General features: G+C 36.6%; 1 protein-coding gene and 1 pseudogene across 1 annotated transcript in view; one reads left to right on the plus strand and one right to left on the minus strand.

The window, feature by feature from the left end:
• The window catches only part of LOC104852255, a 4526-nt pseudogene extending 2266 nt beyond the window's left edge, over positions 1 to 2260 (plus strand).
• Positions 2261 to 8218: 5958 nt separating this feature from the next.
• Nfu1 (NFU1 iron-sulfur cluster scaffold) overlaps positions 8219 to 24618 on the minus strand; it is a 23505-nt gene continuing 7105 nt past the window's right edge. Inside the window, exons 4-8 of the mRNA XM_010609690.3 lie at positions 22149 to 22215; positions 18602 to 18716; positions 15783 to 15843; positions 11195 to 11369; positions 8219 to 8379 (exon numbers count right to left, since the gene is read on the minus strand). Of these exons, the coding sequence (XP_010607992.1) occupies positions 8335 to 8379; positions 11195 to 11369; positions 15783 to 15843; positions 18602 to 18716; positions 22149 to 22215 (463 nt within the window). The 3' untranslated portion in view covers positions 8219 to 8334. The remainder of the gene's footprint in view (positions 8380 to 11194; positions 11370 to 15782; positions 15844 to 18601; positions 18717 to 22148; positions 22216 to 24618) is intronic.

Here is a 24618-nt window from a genome sequence, read left to right on the forward strand (position 1 = left end):
ATATATATATATATGCAGGAAAAAAGATCTAGATTAAGTGAATAGAAGTCTGATTTGCATCATAAAAAATAGAACCATGATTCCCTTAATAATCTCTAAATGTGATGTTATTTACAGGCCCAGGAACCCTTTAAATAAAGGAGAAGATGGACTCCCTTAAGGAAGGACTCTACACACTGCCAAAAATATATACTGCTGACCTTTCTCTCAGCCTTCTCTAAAGGGACCTATGGCCTTCCTGCTACAGTAACTGTGAATGAAGTAAAAATAATCAGATGTTAACTCAATGAGGAAAAAAAATCAAATGTTTTGAAGACTATTGGATTCTGGGATTTGAACTAAGACCAATTCCAGGAGACAAAAAAAATGTGGAGCCAGATGTGGTAGTACCTGTAATCCCAGCACTTAAGAGGCTGAGTCGAAAGATTGCTGTGGTCAGCAATTTGAGGTCAGCTTCGACTACTGAGTGAGATCCTGTCTCAAAAAAAGGAAAAAAAAAGTCACTGTGGTCCAACAAAATATAGGCTTGAACTATCAGTGGCAGGTAGGGATGCTATTTGGAGCCTTTGGCAGGCCCTTATAAGTGAATCACAATGCAGCCTTTTGCATTTTAGAATAAAATCCTGTCATCTTCTGTGGTAACAACTCTCCTTTTGAGAAACAACTTTTCACTACTACTGAGTTTAACCATAGGCCACCATGTCACCATGCAGTCTGAGTTCCTTGTCATAAACTGGGTGTCATGTGACACACCAAGCTGTAAAATTTGGCATGTATAACATTTTTATCAAAGAAAAGTATAGGAGAGGCAAATACAAAATCAGGCTCAAGTATGCCCTGAAGTTACATAAAGAAGTGGACCAAGAGCTTGTGATTCTCATTTATGCTATTGCAATTCTCTCTCCCAGCCTGAACTTCCTATGAAAGAAGTATGCTGTGTAGTTGAGATGAAGAAAAGACTAGGAATTGACTTACAGATTGATCTGCATGATAGGCAGGCAGCACCCTAAAGTGGATAGCTGCAGCAAGACACACTCTTTCTGGGAAATCCCTAAAGAACTGTGGTAAAGAGAAGGCCTCCCAGTGAGCCGAACCTTGAAAAGAACACACTCATGTACACTTTCAGTGGCAGACTGCTTGCCTACCATGTGTGAGGCCTTGCATTAAATCTCTAGCACTATGAAAAGAAAAAAGGAAAATTGGCCAGATGTGTAACAACTATGCACAAATCATGGCTTATAGCCAAAGGATTGGCTGCATGATCATAGACTTGGAAGAAATATGCTGGAGAAGTTGTGACAAGGAGGTCTGGGGAAGAGGCATGTGAATAGATCTCTCTGAATAGACAAAAAATTGAGAAGATATTTGTGCCCTGTGTGAATACTCACCAAAGGATGACCTCAGCATAGTAGGACTTAATAATCAAGTGGAGAGAATAATCTATTGTGTGGATACCAGGAAGCCTCTTTTCCCAGACACTCTTACCATTGCCTAATGAGCTAATAATAAAGTAACCATTGTAGGTTATGGACATCTGTTCATCAAGGCTGAACTGGCTACAGTCACTGCTAAGTGTTCAGCCTACTAGCAATAAAGACCAGTACTGGTCACCTGAGTCTTTCCCTAGTAACCTGGGCGCTAGTTGTGGATATTCACAAGATTGTCTTCAGTCGTGGCCTTGGAATTACAGTACTTCTTCTTGATCCACTCCACCTCTAGAAATTATTTTTGAGTCTTGACCAGACCTATTTGAGAAATTACCCTGAAGACAATGAATGGAGGTGGAAGACAATCTGACCACAGCCAATCCTCTCAGGCTATACCAATTTGTCATTTTGTGACCAAGAAAGCCAAGGCCACAGGGAAAGAACAGTCCCACCCCAGAGTGAATATCAACACAGCTTTGGCTGAAGATATAATCAACTTGGAAGTGGTGAAATGAAGTCTGTGATAGACATAATCAAGGATAATTTCAACAAGACTCTCAGTAGAAGGACCTCACCATGATGCCTTGGTTATCGTAATGTGGTAACAGTTAATGGCAAGCTTCTTTAAATCAAATCTCCATGAAGTTGCCACAGTTGATTTTGGTGCATATGCCCAGCTTCCCAGAGTATACAGCTACAAATATCAAGGTTATAAGGAAAAATGGAATGAATCTGAACCCAGATGTGGAGGCAATGCTAATTTAGGTATATGCTCCCAAGTCAGCCAGATGGCCATGACATCATGGCAGAACTAGACAGGCATCTGGAAGTGAAGACCAAAGAACTTCTTCAATAAAAGTCTAGAAGGGCCAGCCATGCTCCAAAGCCCAGTTTCTGATGGATCTCATAGGTGGCAAATCAGCACCTTCCACCACACTCCTCTATTCATATGGAAGTCACAGTGCTGCCTATCCACAGGAGGCCCAGCCTTTGGACACTCAGATGTGTCCTTCTCTTCTTCCTCCCCCTGCTTCTCCCATTCTATTCTGAGCCTTCTAGCAAGATGGCCCTCAGAGTATCTGCTACCAGCAGAGAACCTTTACTCAGGAATTTGCCTTGACGGTGAGGTCACCAAGGGATCGGTACCATTGGCAGGCTTAGCACCACCTGCTCTTCACCTTACTCCTTTTTCAGATTGCGAGTCAAGTCTTGTTCCTAATTTTAAATTCTGCTGAGATTAATGTCAGCTTTCACCTGTGAATGGGCCCCTTTGCTAGGAGCCCATTTTCACCAAATGAAAGAATCTAAATAAATTGGAAAAAGTAACAACCACAAAGGTGGAAAGGACAGAAAAAAAAATTAAAAACCAATGAAGACTAGTTCATAGTATGGTATCACCCCAGGTGATCAGCCAGCTACTTGGTAACAGTTTAATTACACTAGACTACTTCATCATGGAAGTATTAATGTTTTATTACTGGAACAGACACTCAGGATATGGAATTTGCCTTCCCTGAACACAATGCTTCTGCCAAACTTACCACCCAGAGACTTACAGAACGCCTTTCTTTATGGTATTCCACACAGAGCATTGTTTCTGATCAGGGAATTGACTTCACAACAAATCATGTGCAGCAGTGGGCCCATGCTCACTGAATTCACTTAGCCATGTTCCCCAATATCCTGAAGCAATGGGCTTGATAGAATGGCCTTTTGAAGATTTAGATATGGTACGAGGTAGGGAGCAATACCTTTCAGGACTGAAGCAATGTTTCCTGAAGGTTGTATGTCTTCTAAATCAGAGTCTGATATATGATGCTTTCTTCCATAGCCAGGATTCTCAGATCCAGGAAGGTGGTTCTTTCTATTCAAGGGGTGGATATGGGAGTGGCACTACTCACTATTATCACTATGAACCCATTAACAAAATATTTTGCTTCTGAGAACTTATGCTCTGCTGGCCTATAGGTCTGAGTTCCAAAAGGAAAATTACTTCTCTGAGAAGACACAATGATTCCATTGAATTGGAATGTGAGATTGCCACTGGTCACTTAGGGCTCCTCATGCCCTTGAATCAATAGGCAAAACAGACAGGAGTTATGGTGCTTGATGGAATGACTGATCCTGATTACCAAGGCAGAGTTGGACTACTACTCCACAAAGAAGGTAAGAAAGAGCATATCTGGAACGCAGGAGATCTCTTAGGGTATCTTTTTATATTATCATTCCTTATGATTAATGCCAATGGAAAATTACTACAACCCAGTCCAAGCAGGACTGCTAATAGATCAGACCCTTCCAAGATGAATATTTGGTTGCCTTACTAAAGAAACAAGATCAGCTGAGATGCTTGCTGAAGGTAATGGGGATACAGAATGTGTAACAGAAGGAGGTAGTTATAATACCAGCCACAAACATGTGACTAGTTACAGAAACAAGTACCATGACTGTCGTGAGTACTTGTTCCATTGTTTATGCGTATATTTGTGTACATATACAAATATATAATCAAATATTTATTTCCTATGCCTTACATGTGACGTAAGATACATTGTCTCTATATTATCACTAAAATTTTGTTAACTTTACATTTTAGTAGTTTACTATTTAGGTTACAGGATAGCAAGAAAAAGAGTAACCCAAGAACTTTGCATCATCCTATGGGGAAAGGGTATGTTGTACATAGGATAATTTTATTATATTGGGTGCAAGCATGTTGTTACTGTCTCTACTTAGAGGTTATGGTTTAAGGAGATGCATTTGGGTATTGAGTTGACAAGGGCTTGACGTGTGATGGTTAACTATGTGTCAATCTGGGTGGCCTGTACCCAGATATTTAGTTAAATATTATTCTAGATGTTTCCGTGAAGGTTTTTAAAATCAGACTTCAAGGCCTATGGAACTCCATAATGTGAGAGGACCCCATCCAATCAATTGGAGGCCCCAGTAGAACAAGACTAACTCCCCCCCAAAGCAAGAATTTGCTAGCAGAAAGTGTTTGGTTCTGAAAAGCAACACCTGCTCTTCCCTAGGTTTCCAGCTGACCTGTCAGACCACCCTACGGACTGTGAATTTGCCAAACTCCACAATTGTATGCAACAATTCCCTATAATTGTGTGTGTGTGTGTGTGTGTGTGTGTGTGTGTGTGTGAGAGCGAGCTTTCTATATTTTACATTCCATTGTTTCTCTGAAGAACTAATGTTAAACTTAATTCCCCAAAACTAAATGTATTTGTTTTAAATTTTGAAAGGACAAAGCTTTCAATGACAATTACAGAACTCCACTCAAATTAGATGAAGGTTTTAAAAAATGAGTGTTGATTGAAAAGAACAGGAATACATGCATATCTATGCCTAGGAACACAAACAATATTGGAACTCTTTTCTATCTCTCTGGCTCCAAGGAAGGGGGAATAGCTCTGGACAGTTTTACAGCTTGTAGTCCAAGGGGAGAGAGGCTCTTTCTCCATCCTTACTTTTTATATTCTAGGTAAGGAGTCTGATAAGGTTAGTGTGAGTCATATGCCCCCACCTGTGGTAAAGGTAGGACACTGTGCAGATCAGTTTTCAAAGGTAAGAGGAAGTGTTGCTAAAAGAATGAGAAAGGAAGACCAAGAAGGCACAAAAACATATTTACTACATCCGGTGAATGTGGGCCTATCTCTCATCTTTTGAGGACAAAGAAGGCTGAATCCAATTAGAAGTAGTACTGTCTTCCTAAAACTCCCATCTAGGTTCACTACAAATTTTACCAATAAGTAGAAGCTGGAGCAGCGTTTTCAAGCTCTGCTAAGAAGAAATTCATCCTACTGCTAACAAAGTTAACAAATTAAAAACCATGAGATTAACTGGTTCTATCTTTGACCTATTATTTCCGTCCTTAGGATGTGCTTATAGCCAGCACAAGGGGTTGAAACCAGCTACTCATGGAGCAGCCTAGAACTGAATGATCACAGAAATCTAAGAAGACATACAATGTACTATTTTCTGGATTCTCTCAGAGGATGGAAAAGGTCCTTCTTGATGAGCTGTACAACCCTGTAAAGTTATCATGGGTAACTCTGATGTGGGGAAATGGAAAACAAAGTGGAGTTTTCCAAAGCAGTATAGATTCTCATCAACTGGACAGTAGCTACCTATTTCTACATTAAAAATGGAAAAATAGAGAAGGGTTCCTTTCTCCCCACATCCCCAACATCTGTTATTGATTCTTGATAGCAGCCATTCTTTGTGGGGTGAGGTGGAATCTCAGTGTTGTTTTCATCTTCTCATCTCTCGAATGACCAGTGACGTGGAACATTTTTTCATATATTTACTTGCTGCTTTTTATTTGTCTGAGAAATGTCTGTTCATTTCAGATGCCCATTTTTGAATTGGGTCTTTATATTTGGGGGGAGCTGATTGTTTTGAGTTCTTTACATATTCTAGATAATACTCCTTTGTCTGAGGAGCAGCTGATAAAAATTTTTTCCCACATTGTAGGTTGTCTCTTATCTCTGTTGATTGTTTCTTTTGCAGTGCAGAAGCTTTTTAATAAGATGAGATCCCAGTTGTTGATTCTTTCTGCTAGTTCCTGTGCTACTGAGGATTTGTTCATAAAATCTTTTCCTATGCCAATGTCTTCCAGAGTTCTGCCTAATTTATGTTCCACGAAGTTCAGTGTTTCTGTTTTAATATTTAGATATTTAATCCACTTGGATTTTCATTTAGTGCATAGTGAAAGATAAGGGTCTAATTTTAATCTTTGGCAGGTTGAATCTAGTTTTTCCAACACCATTTATTGAAGAGGCTATCATTCCTCCACTGAGGATGGTTAGCTCCTTTGTCAAAGATGAGGTAGCTAGCCGGGTGTGATGGCTCACGCCTGTAATCCCAGCACTTGGGAGGCTGAGGCAGGAGGATCACTATGAGTTCGAGAGCAGCCTGAACTACATATGAGTTCCAGGTCAGTCTCAACTACATAGTGAGACCCTATCTCAAAAAACAAAAAACAAAAAAGCAGTAAAATTACTTGCCCAGTCCTCTATGACTTACCAGTCTCTTTATATGCTAGAATGCAATCAGCTTCATGTTACAAAGTATCTGATAATAGTGCCCCCCCCAAAAAGTATTTATCTGACATGATTCAGACTTTGAAAGTGGGTGGTCCAGAGCTGGTTTTAAGATCAACAGTGTCCTCAAGGATCCAGGCCCTTTCTCTCCTCCCTGCCACTTTCAGTAGCCTGTTTATAGTCTGTTTTGTTAGGATTACAAGGTGATCTCATTGCTTTGGGTATCCCACATTACAGTGTACTGAGCAGGAAGGAAAGGAATGGATGAGATTTCCCCCCAAATATTCTGTCCCTTCCCTTCTCCTCTTCCTGTCCTTTCAGGTTAGGGAATTTTTCCAGAATTAAAACAACAGACTTCCTCTGATGGTTCACTAGCTAAGGCTGGGTCAAACACCTACCCGTAGACTAATGATGAGCAAAGACAAATGGGGTTAAAATGTCTGGTTTAGGTTATTTATAACATCCCCTTGCACTGAGGTAGAATCTACCTTCCTTAGGCATGTTGCTACCATAATATTAAGAAGAACTCTCCTAGCATGGGGGTGCATGTTGGGCAGGTGCCTAGTTTTCTGCAGCTGCTTTTTTTTTTGGTACTGGAGATGGAAATGCAGCATTCTTAATATTGACCACTGCTACGTCTATACAGCTCAGCATTTTTACTTTAATACTTAAGCCACACTTAGCTTCTTGTAGTTCCCAAATACACCTCACACCTTCAGTTCTGACTACACTGCTCCTTATACCTAGAATGTTCTTCCCTCACCTTTCACCTCTGTTTTGGCCCCTTGTTTTATGATTTCACCTTTTCTAATAGTCTAATCCTCTCCCTGCCTCATCCTCTTCTTTCAGGCCATATCTAGACTTGTTATCAATTATTTTCTTCTACAGACTCAATTTATTGTTAACTTTAAGAAAAAGACAGGTTAAGGTACCTAGCTTACAAAGTAATTCCTGGTGTCTTGTCTATATTCATCTATAATAGCTCAGGGAATGAATTTCCCAACCCATCCCACCGTCTGGATCTCTGAACCAAAAGACAAAAATAAAAACTTCAATTCCCAGCATTCACAACTGTTAGGGCTTTTCCTATTTCTGTCACTATCTTAATTTCCGTATTTTTGTGGCTAGAATTCCAGACATGCAAGTTATCACCTCTATTCTTCATCTTTCCTTTCTTTGTATTTTCTGTAAATTACTATAGAAAAATGAGAGAACACTAATACTATTTTGTCTATCTGGAACACAGTCCTTGAATTTCTGAAATTAAGAATCTTTTTTCTGGTGCTGGACATTGAACCCAGATATGCCAGACAAGTGCTGTACCAGTGAGCTATCCCCTAGCATTATGACTTTTTACTTTTCTAAATTAAATGTTTGGTCTTTCAGTAAGAAGTTATGTGCTTTTTACAATGGGAGCTGCTAGCCAGACACCAAGAAGCCACTTTTTCTTTTGTTTTTAAATAAGCTAAAAACTTCAGTAAAAAAGGTTTCAGATATCTCACAAAAAGTTAAGCAGTTTGAGAGTACTTTAAAAAGCATTCTATTAGCTTCTATATTAAAAAATTTAAAAAGTAGATGGAAGAAAATATACTTTAAATGGCTTCAAGAACTATGCAAAGACAACACCATGAGAAATGAGGAAAAAAAATAAAAACATCCCTGGATAAAATCCATGCGTACAGCAGATGACTTAGGAAGTTATATATAACTCATGAGGTAAAGCAAACATGCATTATTTATATATTATTCTCTGAGGAAAGGGCATTTTTATTATTCGTCAAGATCCTTAGCATATTAATAAAAGCTTGGTATATAGTGTAGTCCAACTGTTATGCCCAAAGAAAATCCAGATTATTTTAAGATGAGTTTGCTTCTTTTTCATCTGATTCATCATCCATTACCTAAAACCAAATGACAAAAGAAGAATTAAGAAAAGGATTAAAAATTATTGTTTTCCTTATTTTGGTATTAGCTGCCTACCTGAAATAGTCTACAACAATGCACAGCAATCCAGCAAGAATAAATCTATCAATAACCCCAAAGTGCAAACTTTGAATTATAAGCCGGTATCCCAACGAAGTAAAGCAAATATGTGCAAAATTATTAACGTACTGCTGGCTTGTACTTGTCTCTAAAGAGGCTTCCAGTAGCAGAACCTCATTTGGGCAAAGAAGACTCCAAATGATAAACTGGCAATCTCTAGTTGTAAGACGGATGCAAGTAAGTTTTTGTATTTTTTTCCCCCAAAAAAATCTTATTTACAGAAGTATATTGTGTAGAGCTAAACTATTATTGTAAAAATACTTACTAGAAAAACAAATCCCTAAAAAAAGTGAAACAAACTAACAAAAAAACCAAAGCCATACTATCAACCAATTATTTTGGTCTTAATTCAAATAAAAATCATTTTTTAAATTTATTTATTTATTTAGTACCGGGGATCAAACTCAGGTCCTTGTGCTTGCAATGCAGGTGGCAGAACCACTGAGCTAAATCCCTGGCCCTAAAAAATCATTTTAAACCTTAAAAATATGAAGATTTTCAGTGAAAAGTATTAATGAATCATCTAAGAAAATAATGAAAATGTTAATATCTTTCCATAACCTAATACATTATTCAGATAATAAAGACTAGGATCTTTAGAGAGGAAAAGAGTATATAAACCTAACTAGAGGAGCTAGGCGTGGTGGTGTATGCCTGTAATCCCAGCACTTGGGAGGCTGAGGCAGGAGGATCACTGTGAGTTGGAGACCAGCTTGGGCTACATAGTGAGTTCCAGGCCATTCTCAACTACATAGTGAGACCCTGTCTCAGAAAACCAAAAAAAGAACAAACAAACAAACAAACAAAACACCAAAAAACTAACTAGTGATCCTCCTGCCTCAGCCTTCCAGTACGTGCCACCACATCTGGCAAGCCATGAATGTTTTTCACATCACCATACATACTATAATTAAATGCCAATTCAATTCTATAATCTAACAGTCAATTCATCACTCTACCCTGGACAAGCGAATAAAAATGTTCTTTATTTGTCAACCCACAGAAATATCAATCAATGCAATTTTTAAAAGGCTATAGGGGATAAAGGAACAAAAATAAAATTTTAAAAACTAGATGATCCAGTTGTGATGGCACACACTAGTAATTCTAGCTATCAGAAGGCTGAAGGAGGAGGATCACTTGAGCCCAGGAGTTTAAGACCATCCTGGGCAAGACAGTAAGATCCCATCTCAAAATAAAATAGAAAAAAGTAAATGGTTATTAAAATCTAGATGAATTTGGATGTGATGTGAAGCAATCAATGGTAAATAATTCTCCTATAATTTCTCTTTTGAGTTGAATAAAAATGAATATTTTACATCTAAGGAATTAATATTTTATAGCCAATCACAGCTATGCCCAATCCAAAGAATTCTACAAGTCAATTCTTGTTTTATTTTCTTATTTATTTTGAGACAGGGTCTCACTTTGTAGTTCAGGCTGGCCTTGAACTCATTAGATAGCCCAGGCCGGCCTCAAACTCATGGTAATCCTGCTTCAGCCTCCCAAGTGCTAGTATACTACAGGTGTATAGCACCATGCCTGGCCACAACTGCTGTTTTAGGCAGAATTATTTCTAAATTTGGAATAATATCTCTAAATACCTATTTAATACAAACTTGTAAGACATTTGTAAGACACAGGGCTAAGTGCTACAGAGAAATACAAAGACCTAGATATGATTTCTAGTCTCTCAGGGAGCCTATGCCTAAACAAAATACTAAAACAAACATGTAGATAGCAGAGCTTCATCCTAACAGAGAATTGATGAAGACTTGAAAGAGAATATGGCATGTATTGGACCAAAAGGATGCATTTTTAATACTTCTTAGTCATAAGTGATGCTCAAAGGAGCTGGGGAGAGATGCACTTTTTCTTAAGGGCAGAGAATTATAGAGTTTTCTCATTTTTTATTTCCACATATTCTCTCTTTGATAATCTCTTGCCATAAAAGCCATCACTGCAGTGAGAGGTACTATGAGTATATTTTGTATGCATGTTGAGACAGGAAAAAATGCAGACATGAGCTATAGCTAAAGCTTTATAACCATACTTAGTCCTTTGTTTTACTGTACAACAGAGCATGATTCCTTGGTAAGCTCCTTGTCTGTGTGATTAAGGATAAGAAGTAGGGCTAGGCATTAGGTTGTAGCTCAGTGGTAGAGCACTTGACTAGCATGTATGAAGCCTTGGATTCAATCCCTAGTACTGCTTTAGAAGGCAGGAATGGAGGGATGGAAGGAGAGCGGGAGGAAAAAGACAGAGAGATTGAGAAAGGAGGAGAGGGAGAAAGGTGGGGGGAGAGAGAGAGGAAGGAGAAACAAAGGTTGATAAACAATATAGTAGTGCTCTTCCACTAAAAACTTCTAGAATTTACCTATAATATTGCATATTTTGAATTCCCCTTCCATAATTTCTCTACAATCAGAGCAGCAGTATACCCTCCACGTGTCAGTTTCCTTATGTACAAACTGGGAATGATTTAGTGCACTCTATTTCTAGCAAGAGCTGTAAAAATGTCTGGTACGTAGTAGGCATTCATAATACTGAAGTTAAAACAAGGAGGCTTCTAATCTGATAAAAATTCCAACACAAAGATCTTGTCTTTGGACAAAAAGTCAGGTTGTGAATTGTTTTTCATAACAAGTCTAAACCGTATGAATATTGGCTTACCTGTTCTACACCTTCCACTTCTGGAATATAAAACTGTAGCATGTTCTGAATCCCATTTTTCAGAGTAATGATTGAACTGGGGCAGCTGGTACAAGAACCCTGGAGTTTCAGCTGTACTATGCCATCTTCAAAGCCTTTATAGATTACATCTCCTCCATCTTCCTGTACAGTCGGCCTGGAGCCACAAATATTTGTGATACATTTGAAAGACTAGAAGTTTTTATTGAAAATATGTAATATAGCTCAGTTTAGATCCCTCCACCGCCACACTAGGGATTGAACCCAGGGGCACTCTACCACTGAGCTACATCCTTTGCCCCTTTAAAATTCTGAGACAGGGTCTCAATAGGTTGGCCAGGCTGACCTTGACACTGTGATCCTCCTGCCTTAGCCTCTGAGTAGCTGGGATTACAGGTGTGCACCACCACATGCAGCCAGAGCTTAGATTTTTGTATTAGTTAATTCACAAAGTTAGAGCTATTTTAAAAATATAAACAATTGTGGCTGTCTTATTAGTAATTTCAATTTTTTAAACTTTCAAATAACATGCCAAAGCTTATTCATAGAAATATTCACTTGTTGTCAAGTGTGATGATGCATACTTGTAGTCCCAGCACTCAGGAGGATCATCACCATGAGTTCGAGGCCAGCCTAGGATACTTTGAGTTTAAGCCTAGTCTGAACTACAGAGCATGTCTCTAGCCATACCACCCCGAATGCACCTGATCTCATCTACTACATAGCAAGACCCTGTCTCAACCCCTCCCCAATTTACTTGTTACATTTCATCTTGTTTAATAGTTTTTTTGTGTATTTAAAATTTCAAATTTCCTAATAATTACTGTGACAACCTAAGGTATACGCATTCACATCTTTTGACAAAGAAAGATGGACAATGTCAAATGCTGGCTTTTCTTTTTCCTTTTTTAAGGCAAATTTTTCACTGAAATGCAGCATCAATACAGAAAATAAATCATATATTTACAATTCAATTAATTTTCAGAGAGCAATCATGTTTGTGACTACCACCCAGATCAAGAAACAGTACACTACCACTCTAGAAGTCTGCCAACCAAATCAACCACCATCTTAATTTTTATTGCCGGCAATTAGCTTTGCTTGTTTTGAACCTTACATTTATAAATACAAGTTTTATTTTAAAATTATATAGTACTTACTCTTTTGTATTTGGTTTCTTCTGCTCTTTGTGAGATTCATTCATATTGAGTGTAGTAAAAGTTCACTCAATCTTATTGCTGTATAGTATTACATTAATTTGATATTCCAGGATTTTTTACATATTTTACTGTTGATAGCCATTTGGTCTACAGGCCAGCTTTTACCCAGTACATCATACTGCCTTTTACTCAAGCTAAATAACATATGGCTCACATATATAATTTTGTGGTGAGAATACCAAATAGTCATTTGGGTTAATATTAATTTGGGACTTTTACAGACAATGTAGCTATGGAGATTTTTTATATATGTCTTGATCCAGAGAAACTGCTTGATGATAAATATGAATATGTTCAGATTTAGTAGACACTACCAAATACTTTTTCAAAGTTCCATAAATTTACATTCCATCAGCAGCAGATGAGAGCTCCATATCCTCACCAGCTACTGGAGTTGTCAATCACTTTATATATTCTAGTGGATCTGTGACACTTCATTGTGGTTTCATTTGAATATTCACAAAGACTAAAAGGGTTGAGCACTTTTTTCATATGCTTACTGGCCATTTGGCTATTATCTTGTTAAATGCTTGTTTTTTTTCTTGCCAATGTGCAGTTCTTATATATATTCTGTCACAAAAATACTATAAATACAGTAGCTTCTACTTTGTTTTGCCTTATCATTATAAATGGCAGGCATCTTTTGAAGAAGAGAAAGTCAATTTTATGTATGTCTTTTCCTTAATTGTTATGTTTTGTTCTTCCATTTTATTTTATTTTACTTTTTAAAGACAGGTTCTTACTATGTAGTCAAGGCTAGGCTTGACTCAAGCCCAGGCTGGCCTTGAACTCACAATCTTTCTTCCTCAGCCTCCTGAGAGGTGGATTACATGTGTACACTATCACACCCAGCTGCTTCTGACCAGTTTTCTCATGTCCTAGTGAAAACAAAACAAAACAAAACTTGCTTACCCAAAGATCAGGCAGCTATTACCCTGTTTTAAATGTCCTTTATAATTTATTTGTTGACACACAGGTTTTCGTTGTTCTAGTTTTTCAGCACTGGAGACCGAACCCAGTGCCTTGTGCATGCTAGCAAGTACTCTACCACTGAGATTCACTCTTAGTCCAATCAGTCTTTCTGAAGAATGCTGCTTAGTTTCCAAATACACAAGATTTTGTAGTTACCTTTTAGTAATTGATGTCTAGCTTAAACACACCGTAGTCAGAAATAATATTTATGGACTGGGGGTACAGCATGTGCTTATTACCTCATGTGAGGGCCTGGGTTAATTCTCAGCACGGAAATCCAATATTCTCAATGATTTCAATCCTTGAAATTTTAGTTGTTCCATATACACTTGAATATGTTTTCTTATTGAGTGCAATTTTCCATGTCAATAATTTATGTGATCAAAACTCTTATACCTTTACTGATTATTTTTTGTTTGCTCTATTTGAGAGTCAATCTCTCACTATAATAGTAGATTACCTATGTCTACTTTTAATGTTGTCAAATATCCTTCATTTATTTTGGATATTAAGTGCATATATTCTAGATTAGTATATATGCCTGGTAGAAACTATTCTTTTCTTTTTTTGGTACTGGGGACCAAACTCAGGACCTTGCACTTGCAAGGCAGGTGGCAGCACCACTGAGCTAAATCCCCAGCCCCAAATTATCCTTCTATTAATAGGAAAAAGCATCCCCCGCAACTGCCTCTCTCTCTCTGTGGCAGTACAAGGGATTGAGTTCAGGACCTCGTGCATGGTAGGCAAGCACTCTAGAGGTAAGCTACATCCTGGCCCTTTTTATTTTATTTTGAAATAAGATCTCACTAAATTTCCCAGACTGGTCTTGACTTTGCAGTCCTCCTGCCTCAGCCTACTGAGTAGCTGGGATTACAGGCATGCACCACCACACCTATAAACAAAAGATCTCTTTTTATTTCTAGTAATGTCTTTAGCTATAAGGTACAGTGCCAGGCATTTATATAACTGCATTATCCTTTTCTGATTTATTTTTTGAGTATGATAGATTCCTTCACTTTTTTTAGCCCTTTATTCAACCTATGTTCTTATATTTAAGGTGATATCTCTTATAATTAGTACATAGTTATTTTTTTCACATTTAGACTGATAATTCAACCTATGTACATTTAAATGTAACTACCCAGACATTTGGATTTATAATACCATCTTGCTAAGTTGCCCAGGCAGGACGTGAACTTGTGATCCTCTTGCTTTAGCCTCCCAAATTCTGGTATTAAAGGTGTGTACACCACTATACCCAACTCTAAGGAGTTCTTAAATTCTATTATATTTTTTATTTGCAGAATTAGTATTTCTTATAGAATCCAGTTCTCTGATGAAATTTTCCATCTTTTTCATTTAACTTTTCTTTTTTTGTAGTACTAGGGATTGAACCCAGAATATGACACTAGGCAAGCACTTTATCTCTGCCCTTTAAAATTTTTTATTTTGAGACAGGGACTTGCTAAATTGCTCAGACAGAACTCAGGATTATACTATATCAGAAAGGATTTATCCTATTTTCCAGCAACACATCAGTCTACCCTGGAATTAAGCTGACTTGATATTAGACTTCAGTTTTATAAGTATGGTCTGTATCTTTTTTTTTTTTTTTTTTTGGTACCAGGGATTGAACTCAGGTCCTTGCACTTGCAAGGCAGGCCACTGAACCACTGAGCTAAATCCCTGGCCCCTGTATGATCAGTATCTTGTTTGACTCATTTGAAGGGTATAGTTCTCCAGAAAGTCCAATCAAGAGCTGGGATGTTTCTTTTAGCCCAGAATACTGGACAGATCCTAAATTCCAAGTTTTGTCCCCATTCCAGCAATATAAAACTGCCAAAATTCTACTATTTTTCAACAGCTTCTTATCTGATTTCTCAGTCTCCTCTGTACACAGCAAAGACTAAGCAAATGATTTATGCGGAGACTCTCTGAGTGTTAGGCTTACTTTTCTTTCCCCTAAATTAATTATTTTAAATCCAGCTGGGTATGGTGGTACACATCTAAATCCCAGCACTCAGAAGGCTAAGACAGGAGGATTGCTGAAAGTTTGAGCCCAGCCTATTCTACATAATAAGTTCAAGGCCAGCCTAAACTACATAGTGAGATGTAATATGAGCTAAATAACATATGGCTCCCATACATAATTTCGTGGTGAGAATACTTAAAGTCCAGTCTCAGTGGTTTTCAAGATAGAATACATTGTCATTAACTAATAGGCTTTAAATTCAATTGCTATGATTACCTATTGTTGTTTACATGAACTTATACTTACTTTGGAATTCTACTACCATCTCATGGACAACTACAAATATATTTCTATGATGAAAACTGCCTCTGTGGCATTTGATTTTGGGTGGAAAGAGAATACATACCGTATTCTAGTATCTAACAATTCCTTAATCATTGCCACAACTTCATCATCTTCTTCAGAAGCTAGAAACAATGACAAAAAGACAAAACCAATAGCAGAAATTCAGTATTCTTGTAAGTACAAGTGACAGAATAGGATGGTTTCAATTTTATGGCTCATTAAAAATGTACAGAATAGAGGCCGGGCATGGTGGCACACACCTGTAATCCCTGGCTGAGGCAGGAGGATTGCTGTGAGTTTGAGACCAGCCTGGGCTACACAGTGAGTTCCAGGTCAGTCTCCACTACATAGTGAGACCCTGTCTCAAAAAACCAAAAGTACAGAATATATAAAATGAGATAGTTGAGTTGGGTAATGAAAAACTAAGGAATATTGATCAACTCAACATTTGGTGATAAAGGCAAGTAAACTGAAATATCTTAATCCTGTCAAGGCTTGAAATTTTTGCCTATAAAATTTGTAAATTTTTATCATGCTCAAGAATTGAAAGGGCCCAGGTTTTGGCTCAGTGGTTCTGCCATCTGCCTTGCAAGTACAAGGGCCCGAGTTTGATATCCCCAGTGCCAAAAACAAAAAAAAAAAAGAATTGAAAAATTGCAGGCCAGGCGTGGTGGCACATGCCTGTAATTACAGCATTTGGGAGGCTGAGGCAGGAGGATTGCTGTGAGTTCGAGACCAGCCTGGACTACATAGTGAGTTCCAGGTCAGTCTCAACTGCATAGAGAGGCCCTGTTTCAAAAAGCAAAAAAACAAAAAAACACAAAAAAAAAGAAAAATTGCACAGCAAACAGATTATCTGAATTTTTATCTTCAGCTTCTCAATTCAGTGATTTTCAAAAAATAACCATACTAAACACAGATGCAAGCTTTCTGGAAATTTTTAACATATTCTATAAATCTGAGCAAAAAGATGGTTTTTCATTTTGCTTCATTATACTTTCTGCTTTACTTTTGTAAAGTTATATACTAATCTTTACCCATGTCTTTCTATAAACATTTTATCTTTTTTGAAAAATGTACTTACCTGAAGGGGGGAAAATAACTATTAATATTAAACTGTATTAGCTGTGGGCCCTTTTTAACATTAAACATTCTTTTTAATAAAATAAATAAATACAATAAAGTTAAATGTCTTTTATGTCAACAAACCTAAGTCCTAGTCCCCACCACTTCTTTCACAGACAACCACTATCGTGAGTTAGTAGATATCCTTTTAAGAATGTTTTCATTTACATGGGTGAGTTTACACAGATGAGATCATACTCTACACATTATTCTACAATTTGCTTTTAAGGGGCTGGGGATTTAGCTCAGCGGTTCGGTGGCCTGCCTTGCAAGCGCAAGGACCCGAGTTCAATCCCCAGTGCCAAAAAAAAAAAAAACCAAAAAACAATTTGCTTTTAATATATGTTTAAATTCTTTCCATATCATTTTGAAATATGCCTCTATTTTAAAAATAGGTGTACATTTGTCTGTCAGTTCTTCACTATTTTAGGGATTTACAGTTTGCAGCTATTTTTTAACAAAGCACAGCATACTGCTTATATTTATATTTATTGGTGTACTTTTACAGTTCTTTTTTTTTGTACTGGAGATTGAACTTGGGTCCTTGTGCTTGAGAGGCAGACAGAGGAACCACTAAACTAAATCCCCAGCCCTGGTGTACTTTTACAAATACATCAATGAGATGAATTCTAAGTGGTAGGCTTACGGGTTTTGTTTATTTTTGAGGTGCTGTAGTTCAAACCCAGGGCCTTACACTAGCTATACCACTGAGCCTAAGCCCTAGACAGAGGCCTGTGTATTTTTATATATATTTAGTCAAATTGCTCTAGAAAAAGTATCATTTTAATGTATATATCCATCAAGAAAATATGTAGAGGCTGAGAGTGTAGCTCAGTGGTAAAGAACATGTACGAGTAAGGCCCTGGAATAGAGCTCTGGCACATAAATCAAAAACATGGTTTATCTTTTTCACTATGCTTATAATGTCTTCTTATTATCTTTTTGGTGCTGCTAGGAAATGAACCCAGTGCCTCACATATGCTGAGTATAGTCCCTGTCACTGAGATACATCCCCAGGTCCTAGCAATAGTGAGGAAGAATTTATAGACATTATAAATAAACTTAACAAAGGGTCAACCCCAGAATATATTTAAAAAACATTCTTAAATCAATTTTAAAGATATAGGACCTATTTTTTTTAAATTAGCAAACAATATGAATAGGAAATTTAGTGACAAGGAAACTAAATGGTCAGTAAACATGATAATCTTCAGTCTTGGCATTAAGGAAATACAATTAAAACAAGACATCATTTTATTCCTAACATTGATTTAAAAAAATATGAAAGAAGTTCAGCATGGTGGCACAAACCTGTAATCCTAGCACTCTGGGAGACTCAGGCAAGACAAATGCAAGTTCAAGTCTAGTGTGGGCCTCAAAAAATATATATATATATATAGAAAAGGAAAAAATAAAAAATAAGAAAGGGCAGGAGATAGCTCAGTGCAAAGACCTGGGGTTCAATCTATAGTACAAGAAAGAGACAAAAAGAAAGGAAGAAAGGGAGGAAGGGAGGGAGGGAGGGAAGCAGAAGGGAAGGGAAGGAGAGGGGAAGCGAGAGAAGGGAAGGGAAGGGAAGAAAGGAAGGAAAAAAAGAAAGTAAGTTAGTTTTGTCCTCTCTGGAATTAGATCCAGAGTGAAATACATGATATGATAAAAATCTATATTACTATCACTTCTGAAATCAAGGCAATATAAAGAAAGTAGAAAAGTTTAAAGAAAAAAAAATACTAGTTGCACAACACAGTATGTTACCTGCTTCTCCTGAAGATGTTTCCTCAGTAACTAGGGGTAAGCCAGATGCAAAAAAGTCCATAATTGTTGCATAAATATCTGGTTTCAGTAAATTCCAGTCTAATTCTTCATTTACCTATGAACAGGTAAAGGAAAATACTACATTTCCAGCCAAGAGCAAAAGACAAATACAGAAGGCTATCTTGTATCTCTAAACAGTCTTTTCCTATCATATGTTATGTAACAGTACTCATTTCTGGAGACTATGTCAGTTCCAGGTCTTTAAGATGGCCTCACTTAAGTGCCTTTTTCACTTAAATGTCTTTCAGAAGATACAATCTTAGAACATTCTGCCATCTGTTCACTCATCAACCTTTTATTAGATGTGTGTATCATGACCTAGTTAGGGAATAACAATTCAAAGATTTTTTTATGATATAAAAGAGTTAAAATATTGAATGGATTTTGTCTTTAAAAAGGATGACAAAGAGATTCCTATTCTCTTACACAAAATAAAATATAACTGCTCCATCAGATATATAGGACATACCATAACTATTAAAAATTCAATTTAGGGGGCTAAGGATTTAGCTCAGTGGTACCGTGACTGCCTCATAAGGGCAAGGTCCTGGGTTCAATCCCCAGTACCAAAAGAAAAAAAAAAAAAAGAGAAACTAGAGTCATTTATAGCTAAATGGATGCATATTGAGGCCATAGTCATAAGTGAAATTAATAGGACACACACGTGTAAATACCAAATAGTTTCTTTCTCTGGTGTGAAAAAACTGAAAGTGTAAATAAGAATCAAAATGTATAATTGATAATGTGAAACAGGAAGGAAAGGTCTAAAGGTCTAAAGGGGAGGAGGAAGTGGAGGAAAGGAAAGAAGGGAAAGAAAAAAATATGAGAAAAGGAAAAAATGGAAACAAAGTCTCTGTAAATAGGAAAGGGTAGAGAGGTTGAAGGGAGGACAGGGGAATGGGGAAAAAATAAGAAACAAGATATATCATGTAAACGTACAAATTCCCAATGATGAATGTCATAATATTGTACACCTAAAATATACCAATAAACTTAATAATAAAAGAAATTCCCAGCAAAGAAAAAAGAAGCTATTTTTATTAGAGTGCTATAGATTGACAACCAAAGACAATAAACAGAAGGTAAGATAAATGGGTACTGTTATGAATCCAAGAGTAAAACTAGTGAGATGTCTAGATATTGGAAAAAGAAACCAGTTCCAAGTTGTATTTTAATAAATTCTTCAGAAGATGGACTAGAATATCCCACACATCTTCAGTAAACAGCAGGCTTTACTGAGAATACAAATATTGATAATAAAAAGAAAATAATATTCTGAAATTGAATAAGAAAAAAGGCAGCATATAAAATGCAAATACATGTATATATGCAGAAAAATAACATAAATGATGCATAAAGAAGCTTATGCATTATAATTACAAATCAGAAAGGGAAACAGGTGATCACTGCAGATGTCAGGTAAATGTGATGATGAGAAAGACTAGTTATTTCAAGAAAATGATCAAGGTCTAAGGATGCAGCTCAGTGGTAGAGCACTTGACTAGTATTAGTGAGGCCTGGGGTTCAAGTTCAAGCATCACACACACACACACCCCAAAAATAAACAAATAAAAGAAAGAAAACTAGCCAGGTGTGGTGGTATATGCCTGTAATCAATCCCAGCATACAGGAAGCTGAGGCCGGAGGATTGTCATAAGTTCAAGGCAAGCCAGGGCTACATAATAAGTTTAAGGCCAGCCTGAATTACATAAGTGAGACTTTGTCTCACAAACAAAATAAAACAACAATAAAAACAAAAACAAAATAAAGAATAACAAAGATAGACTAAAAATCTGTAAATTGGTGAAGACTAGGGATTGGTCAACATAGATTTGCTGATCATAATCCTTCATTGGGGGAAAACACTTGAAACCTAAAAATTTAGTTAAAGAAACTACATTATTACTTTTTCTACAAAAATTTCTCTGTGAGCTGGGGGTGGTGGTGGATGCCTGTAATCCCAGCACTTAGGAGGCTGAGGTAGAAAGATTGCCATGAGCTTGAGGCACACCAGGGCTACATAGTGAGCTGAAGGCCAGACTGAATTAGACCTTGTCTCAACAAAACAAAACACAAAAAAAATTCCTTTTGTGCAGGCTACTACTATGTGCTATTCATTGTTGTGTGTGACATAAGAAGATGGACAATATTTATCTTTAGGCAATTTACATTCCAGAACAGGTAAGAAAAATAAAAAATATGATTAAGTACTACGTGTAATAAAGAAAATAAAATAGGAGGATAATGAGCTCCTGTAAGGAGTACCACTTAAAAATGAAGAAATGGATTTCTGAGAACTCAGAACAATTACCATTTTAAATAACAGATAAAAACATTTTAAAATTGGGATATATGCAAAAATAACTCGAGAAAAATTGTATTACTCCCTTATACAAGAGAACACAAGATAAGATGTAATACATTAAAAACTAAGTTGTTTTTTTTTTTCTTAGTACTGGGGATTGAACCCTGGGCCTTCACACTGAACTGTATCTCCAAAAGTCAGTGTCCCCCTAAGTTGCCCAGGTTGGATTCTACCTGTGATCCTCCTGTCTCTGCATCCCACAGATGTGCAACACCAGTATGTTCATTTTTAAGGCACATCAAGAATTTAAAATAGCCGTTTAAAATTGTTAAAGGGGAATTTAGTAAATATGTTTGATTACCACAATATTGGGCAAACTCGGTTTTTGTACATCAATTACCAAATTTAAAAGCACATATAATTCAAGTTTAAATAGTTCATTTCCATTAATCTAGAAGACTTAATTTAGCTAGATTCTGTGTCATTTAGAAGTTAATCAAGTGCTGCAGTTACAGTCTGTTGTTCTTTTCTGTGAACCTCTGTAATATTATGGCAAGATGGTAGAATGTACACACACACACACACACACACACACACAAAATGTGTGATCAATAGATATCACCTTTTAAAATGGGAATTTAAGGGCCAGGGATTTAGCTCAGTGTTTCCACCACCTGCCTTGCAAGCACACAAGGTCCCAAGTTCGATTCCCAGTACCAAAAAAAATAGTAAAATAGGAATTTATATTATGGTATCTCACATATACATGTGTAATTTGTTTATATAAAATATGTACATGTACAATATGTTCATAATACTTGTTTATTTGCTTCCCTTTTACTCTATTAATGTGAAGTAAGAATTAATAAAAATGACACTCAGAAACCTAAATTCTAGTCCTACCCAGGTTGAATCTTGCTATGGGTTAGGAATATAATCTGGGACACTGCATTTAACTGGCTGAGGCTCAACAATTTTTTTTCTTCTGAAAAATGAAGTATCTGGACTATAATTTCAACTTGAAAATTCTCTTAAGTAATTAACTTGAGAAATAGAAGAAGTAAACATTTAAGGTTTTTACATATTTGTAAAACGTTAAGAATAGAAATTTGAGAGAGGAGCACTAGACTCAGCAAACTAACAGTACTTCAAATCTTGTTTTTAATAAAATCCTATGAATACCTTTGTGATAGTGATGAAATCTGGTCCAAAGAAGACACTTTTTACGCCTTCAATCCTAAATAACTGCCTGTGAATACAGGAAAAAGAAAGAGATAATAAAATGTTCTTTTATTAAAAAAAAAATACACAAATGAAAAAATAAAAGTAAGAGAACCTCCAAGTACGCATCACCAGCCCCAACAATTATTACCTCGTGGCAAATATTTTACAGTCTATCGATCTCACTCCTGGGTATTTACCCAAGAGAATGAAATATATATTCTTTATGAGACTTGTACATGAACTTTTTTAAATAGGAAGAATCTATTGAGAGAAAGAGCTTCTGTCTAAGAGAGACAGAAAGGGGCCCAGAAAGTGGGCTGTCCATTGTACATGAATCTTCATAGAGTTTTATCTATAATAGCCACAAAAATCTGAACTGTTCATCAAATGGTAAATGAATAAAAAGACTGGTATATCTATACAATGTGGCTAACTTGACAATAAAAAAGAATGAACTACCGATAAACACAAAAATGAAGATGACTCTCAAAAACCTTCCTGAGGTAAGACAGATTCATATCTATCTACCTATCTATCTATCTATCTATCTATCTATCTATCTATCTATCTGTTTTCAGTCACTCAGTAAATATTTGAACACCTCTGAGTGTCAGGCACTGTATGAACAAATCATGAGCAAAATAGACTGGCCTATCCTTAAGAATTTACATTCTAGTTTACAGCAAAATTGTTTCCTAGTAAAACAACAAAGAAAGCAAGATTAATTTTGCCTGAACATGGCAAATTCTGTGAATCCATAAAACAAGATATTTTCTTTCATGGTACTGAGTTAAATACAGGGAATCAGATATACTAAGCAAACACTCTACCACTAAACTATACCCCCAACCCTTTACATTTTTAAAATATAAAACATGTAAACACATCCTATGGCATTCTTTTTTTTTTTTTTTTGGTTTTTGAGACAGGGTTTCACTGTGTAGTTGAGACTGACCTGGAACTCACTATGTAGCCCAGGCTGCTCTCAACTCACAGCGATCCTCCTCCCTCAGCCTCCCAAGTGCTGGGATTACAGGCATGCGCCACCACGCCCAGCCCATGAATGCATTCTTGGTCTAAACATTTAAAGCAATACACATAGTTAAAAGGCCCCTAACTATCTGTCCCAGACACTGTTATTAGTATAGTGCGCATTTCTCCAGATCTTTTTGTTAATGCTTTTGTTTTTTGGGTTTTACATTAGTATTATCATATAGTATTCATTGTTCTGCAACTTTCTTTTTCTTGCTTTTTTTAGACAGTCTCACTATATATATATATATAGTTCAGGCACTATATATATATATATATATATATATATATATATATATATATATATATATATATATATATATATATTTTTTTTTTAACTTAAGTACACAAGTCAAACACATCAGCAGAAAAATTAAACTAATGTTTTCACAAAATTATATATATATATATTTTTTTTTTAACTCATTTTGTAGCCCAAGTTGGTCTCAAACTCACAGTGATCCTCCTGCCTCAGCCAACTGAGTGCTGGGATTACAGGCATGCATCATCACACCTAGCTCTGTTCTGCAATTTTCTTTCTTCACTTAATTGGGGTCTTTTTGTGATTGTAAATATGGATTTTTCTTATCGTTTTTAACATCTGCAGGTTATGGATAAGGCTTACCTAACTCTATCAATAATGCATTTTTTTTAATTGGTACCAGGGGTCAAACTCAGGACCTTGTGCTTGCCAGGCAGATGCTGGCACCACTGAGCTAATTCCCTGAACTTCTATTAATAAATATTTAGTTTTTTTCCGAACTTATCATCATTACCAACAAGGCTATAATAAACATCTCTATTGTGTACATGTGAGTAAAACTCCAAGGTAGTTCAAACCTAGCAGGGACTTGTAAAATCACATATGTAGCGATCAAGTTTTTACCGAAGCTGGGGGAACTGAACAGAGCAGAATAACAAAAAGATATAAAGAAAGAAATGTAACAACACATTACCTATTCTAAGAGTGAAAAAGGTGAAAAGTATCCACCAAACATCTGTCTCTTACACATATACACACAAGTATGAATACAGTATCACAAAGTAAAAACCTTTGTTACTGTGGCTTATATCACAAAAGTGTAAAACAAAATGCTCTAAGGTACATTCTGGGGAAATGCCATGTTTAAATTAAAAAGGGCTTGATAGCTTAGTGGTAGAGCATTTGCCTAGCATACATTAGGCCCTGGGTTTAATCCCCAGTGCAGTCCATGCATGCATGCATAAATAGGCTAAGTGTGCACGTGCCTGTAATTGCAGCACTCAGGATGCTGAGGCAGGAGGATTGCTGTGAGTTCAAGGACAGCTTAAGCTACACAGTGAATTCAAAACCAGCCTGAATTATATAGTAAGACCCTGTCTCAGAAAACCAAAATAAATAAATAAATAAATATAA

This window comes from Fukomys damarensis, unplaced genomic scaffold, assembly GCF_012274545.1.
Source record: "Fukomys damarensis isolate Sample0158 unplaced genomic scaffold, DMR_v1.0_HiC HiC_scaffold_2, whole genome shotgun sequence".
Taxonomy (NCBI): domain Eukaryota; kingdom Metazoa; phylum Chordata; class Mammalia; order Rodentia; family Bathyergidae; genus Fukomys; species Fukomys damarensis.